This window comes from Sipha flava, unplaced genomic scaffold, assembly GCF_003268045.1.
Source record: "Sipha flava isolate LNK unplaced genomic scaffold, YSA_version1 19113_pilon_pilon, whole genome shotgun sequence".
In the NCBI taxonomy this organism is placed as follows: domain Eukaryota; kingdom Metazoa; phylum Arthropoda; class Insecta; order Hemiptera; family Aphididae; genus Sipha; species Sipha flava.
In genome coordinates this window covers 1-5565 of record NW_020272603.1, presented here as the reverse complement: position 1 = coordinate 5565, position 5565 = coordinate 1, and the positions used below count along the sequence as shown (strand labels likewise).

The window sequence follows — 5565 nt, the reverse complement described above, 5'->3', positions numbered from 1 at the left end:
CATAACTTTTTGGTTGTTTCAAATCAGTTGTCTCTTCAATCATTTTAATTTCACCAGATCTAAAAAAACTGTTATTTGAAGCACCTAAGGTCCAATCAAGTTTGAAGTCTTTGCAATCACTTTCTAAAGTTTCATTAGCTTGCTTCATCACTGCATACTGTGAAATCTCAGATTCTACTTCACAGTTGACTTCAAAATCTAGTTTCCGCCTAACATTCTTCAGTACAGTAGAACCTCATTAATCCGGACTTCGCTTAATCCGGACAGCCGTTTATAATACGTAAATAAGAAATTACGCTAGTTTTCCCCGTAGATTAAAATAAACATGAAAACGAGTTCTACAAATTTCCCATAAATGCGGGATATTGCGATAACATATTTATCAATACCAATTGTCATTAAAGTTATCTAATTACATATAATCCATTTATATATATGTATACGTATATGTTCGGTACGTCAGTCGGTTGTTTGATACGCTTTGGAGTGTTTCGTACCTTTCGTATGTGTTTTTGTTTTATGTGTAATACTTCGTCCGTTTATATACATATTACTGTGATGTCGTTAAGTAAATCTAGTCAAGGTAAAAAGCGTAAGCATATGTCTCTTTCTCTTAACGATAAACTCTGTGTTATTGAAAAACTCCAAAAAGGAGCATCTGTGTCAAGCATTTGTGCGCAATATGGGATAGCTAAACAAACCGTCTCAGACATAAGAAAGAAAAAAGACGAGATAAGAAAATTTATTCTGAAATTTAATGTAGAAAAAGAAACAAGTGTTGTGAAGAGAATGCGGTTGCCACTAGATCAATCCCTTGATGATGCAGTTTACAAATGATTTTGTTAACTTCGTTCTTCTGGATTGGCAGTCCGTGGAATTGAAATTCAGGCTGCAGCGGATAGATTAGCTAAGCAGTTGAACATAAATAACTTTAAAGCCAGTTCAGGATGGCTGTTTAGGTTTAGAAGGCGTCACAACATAACAAATAAAAAAATATGTGGTGAAAGTCTTAGTGCAGACAATGAAGCTGTTGAGCCATTCAGAAAAAACTTGAATGATATTTTAAAAGCTGAAAACATACTGCCTTCGCAACTGTACAATTATGACGAGACAGGGTTGTATTGGAGAGCATTACCAGACAGTACCCAAGCGTCCAAAGCTGATAAAAACACGCCTGGTAGGAAGATCAGTAAAGATCGAGTATCTGCATTGCTGTGCGCTAATGCTGATGGAAGACATATGTTAAAGCCTGTGATTGTAGGAAAAAGTAAAAAACCACGTGCAATAAAAAATATTATGGACACGTTACCAGTTCACTACTACAACTCGAAAAGCGCATGGTTCACTTCAGACATTACATTAGATTGGTTTCACAAAAAAGCAGTGCCAGAAATTAGAAGATATCAAACAGAAATTTTGAAAATTCCTGACGATAAAGTGAAGGCCTTAGTTCTACTGGACAATTGTCCAGCACATCCACAAGTTGAACAGCTCACTAGCGATGATAAAAAGATTACGTGCATGTTTTTGCCAGCAAACACAACCTCTCTGATTCAGCCTATGGATCAAGGCGTCATTTACACAGCCAAACGTCTATATAAAAAGAAGCTTTTAAATGAAATTTTGGAAGTCGAGGAACCAGCTGCAGGAGAAGAAGATAGAAGAGGTTATAAAACGTTACAGAATCACAAAAATTACAATATCAGATCAATGATTTATAATTTCGCATCTGCTGTCAAAGATATAAAACCTTCAACATTGATTAACTCGTGGAAAAAACTTTTGATAAATGAAGAGGTTGAACCAGATACGGCTGAATTAGAAACAGAAGATTTTCATAACATTTTCCACCAAGGAGGTGAAAATTCAGCTACATTGGAAGACATTGAGCTGTGGTTAGAAGCAGATGAATATGATCTAGGTTATCATATTTTAACAGAGGAGGAGATTGTTGAAAGTGTGACTGCTACAGAAAACTCTGAAACGGATGAATATGATCAGGATGAAGCAGATGATAATGTAAACCCTAAGCCAAAACTTGGTGAAATAAAAGATCATCTTAACATTGTCATCAAATACGTTGAAGATAATAACGATGAAAACATATCTGCATATTATGAGCATCTAAGGCATCTTCGCGAGTTAATCGTTAAAGAAATCACAAGAAAAGGAAGACAACCAAAGATAAGCAGTTTTTTCAAACCAGTGTCAAATGTGAATAACGAAAGTGTGCCTTAATACTATGTATGTAATTCAATTATGTATGTATCTACTATTTTTTTAGGTTTAATAATATATGGTTTAATAAAATATGCAATAACATTTTTATAAGTTTATAATTTACGATTTTTGGTTATTTTGTTTAATCCGGACTTTCATTAATTCGGACAACCTAGAGCCCCAATTAGTCCGGATTAATGAGGTTCTACTGTATTGTTATTTGTCATATATTTCTGTTACACCCTGCATACCATTTTAGAACCTAAAAATATATTTTCTTATACTTTATAATTAATAATATTATTTCATATATTATATTATTGCATGTTTTTATAATTTATATTTAAAATTAATATCTCAACGTATTTTTTGGGTTACACCAAAAAAAAATTTGCCGCCCTAGGCTTTAGCCTACACAGCCTAAGCGGTAATACGGTCCTGCGCACTATTAATGGCCCGACTAAACCCAACGGATAGAAAATTGCAGCTATATCGGACAGCATTTCTCGCTTAGTAACACTCATCCCCTCTACCTTTTTGGTTTCGCGCACATTATATTTTAATTCATCGGACGTAGCATCCCAAAATAAACCTAGTATTTTTTTTTAACGAATGATCGAGTTCGTATTTATTTGATATTTCTATGTCTTCGTTAGGTAGACTTGTTATTAAACTTGTATCGTTGGATGACCATTTTCGCAATGTTAGGCCAGCACTGCTCATGACTGTGATCAAGCCATCGCGTATTTTAATCACCTCCTGTTCCTTATCGGCCCCAGTCAGTAAGTCATCCATGTAAAAATCGTGGTTAATAATAGGTGAGATGTATGGAAATTGTTCGCGTGCCTTTTCATCCAACACCTGTAAACAACCTGTCGCTAAATTTGATGCGGGCACTCTTCCGTATGTGATTGTGATAAGGCGATATATTTATATGGGTTGATTGGAATCGGTGCGCCATAGTATCCTTTGATAATCGCGATGTTTGTTAGTCATTAATATTTGCCGATACATCTTAACTATATCAGCCGTTAATACATAGTTATGCGTCCGAAATCGTGAATTAATGTATAATAACTCGTCTTGTACAACGGGGCCCTTTAATCAAACATCATTAAAACTAATACCGTTGTCTGTTTTACAAGACGGTTCGAACACCACTCGTAATTTTGTCGAAGTGCTACTGTCCATCCTTACGGCGTGGTGCGGCAAATAGCACGTTTGATCTGCTTTTTCGGATTCATCATTATCTACCCGTTCCATATGGTTTAATAACTCATACTCTTTCATAAAAGAGAAGTATTCTTCCTTTAATTTCTTGTCTTTCTGAAATTTACGTTCTATTGCTAAGAGACGACGTTTAGCAATTACGTACGATTTTCCCAGAAACAAAGCGTCCTTCGTTATTTCTGATAACGGTATTTTTAAAATATTCTTGACAAGTACGTTCCTCGATCGTATAAAGTGGTGTGTCGCTTATGTTCTCTATTAACCAAAATTGTTGTAATACGTTCTCTAGTGTGGACTCAATATCGGTTGTGCAAAAAAATGCGTTCGATGTAGATATTTTTGATAAACTATTTTCCGATATTGGTCCAACAGCTACCCAACCAAAAACTGTTTCTTGGAACAATGGCCCATTTGCCGAAGGGCGTATTTGTCCATCGTATAAAATTCATAAAAATATGTTGCGCCTAATAATATGTCAATTTTTTGTAGCGTATTAAAATATGGATCGGCCAATTCAATATTATCGGGAACATTACATGTTGTTTTTATATTTTGTGGAGATAATTGACCACTATCAATGGCAAATACACCAAATAATCACTTAAGCGGGATTTTATTTTTAGCCATACTGACGATGACACATGTTGTACTATTTCTCCGATACCGCTAATTACATGCTTTACTTTATCTTTCTTTAACCGTAACGCCTGCACCATCTCTTCTGTAATTAAGTTTTTCTGTGACCCGGAGTCTAATAAAGCTCGAACCGTTGTTGTTTTTGTGAAAGGACTCACAGCTAGAGCTACTACTGTAACTAACAATACTTGTTCACCCAACGCAAATGCGTGGACGGTCACTGTGTTTAATACGGCCGTTTCTTCCGCAGTTTTATTATTTTCCGTCGGTGATTCAGTCGATGAATTTTGTTGGTGCTTATAATTGTTTATTTGTAACATTATATTATGTGGCTTAAACAGTCCGGCGATAACGTTCACCGTGAATGCACGGTCATTACATTCGCTCCGTTATCTGTTTTTCATACTCTAATATTATATTATTATATTCTGTCTTTACGTTTACGTAATATGGCGGCCCAATCGACTAATAGCCGTGGCACAAGCAAAAGAAATTTATCGTCTTCTTCGTTTTCACCCAAGCCAGTGGATAAGAAATCAAAAATATTTATAACTCCTAACCGGTACTCAGTTCTTACCATCTTACCATACTAAACGACTCAAACGAAAACACACAGCCAAACAAGACTCAATCTCATGATCAAAAAATTCCACCAAAACCACCTACAGTTTATATTAAAGGCGTGAGTAATTTTTTTCAGTTTCACCTCAAACTTGATGAAAATTATCAATACAATTGAGTTTATCTGTAAAACCACTCCATCTTACCTGATCATCCATACTCATTTCTATGAGCATTACAGACTACTCATTAAATATCTAGTTGAGACAAATATCAGTTTTCATTCATACCACTCGTATGATAAGCGCCCATTACGTGTGGTAATTCGTAATCTCCACCCCTCTACCACTACTGAAGATATAATTACCGCTCTTTCGGAATTGGGACACTAGGTTACCCACGTTCATAACATTAAGCGCTCTTCCGATAAATCACCTCTACCTCTCTTTTTCGTCGACCTCAAAAAAGCCACTAACAATATAGATTTATACTAAATCGATTATCTTCTGCACACAAAAATTGTTGTCGAAAAACCCCATGCTCGTAAAGGCCCACCTCAATGCCACCACTGTCTAGCTTACGGGCACACTCAGGGTTACTGCAACCATGTTCCACGATGCATCAGATGTGGCGAAGAACATAGATCTGACGTATGCACTATGTCACCAGAATCTCCGGCCTAATGTACTTTATGCCAAGGTAGTCACCCAGCAAATTACAAAGGCTGTACTGTTTATAAAAAACTTAAAAATAGACCACCTCATCGTGAACACTTCATTTCTACTCTCAAATCTCATATTAACTCTCCTAAATCCACCTTAAATTCCAATACTGATAAACCATCATATGGCGAAGCTACTTCCGCCAATTATAAACACTCCCACTTATCTCCTAATATAGAAACTTTATTTAACTTTT

General features: G+C 35.8%; 1 protein-coding gene across 1 annotated transcript; it reads left to right on the top strand.

Moving 5' to 3' along the window:
• Window positions 1-558: 558 nt before the first annotated feature.
• Window positions 559-2238, top strand: LOC112681424 (tigger transposable element-derived protein 7-like). The gene is made up of 2 exons (XM_025551680.1): window positions 559-775; window positions 869-2238. Exons 1-2 carry the CDS (start codon window positions 559-561, stop codon window positions 2236-2238), a joined length of 1587 nt encoding a protein of 528 aa, XP_025407465.1.
• Window positions 2239-5565: the final 3327 nt, after the last annotated feature.

Bases quoted from the DNA above. Each gene is read 5' to 3' on its own strand.
- LOC112681424 (XM_025551680.1), top strand. From the start codon at position 559: ATGTCGTTAAGTAAATCTAGTCAAGGTAAAAAGCGTAAGCATATGTCT. The intron at 776-868 runs GTGTTGTGAAGA...CTGGATTGGCAG, and splicing joins TAATGTAGAAAAAGAAACAA to TCCGTGGAATTGAAATTCAG.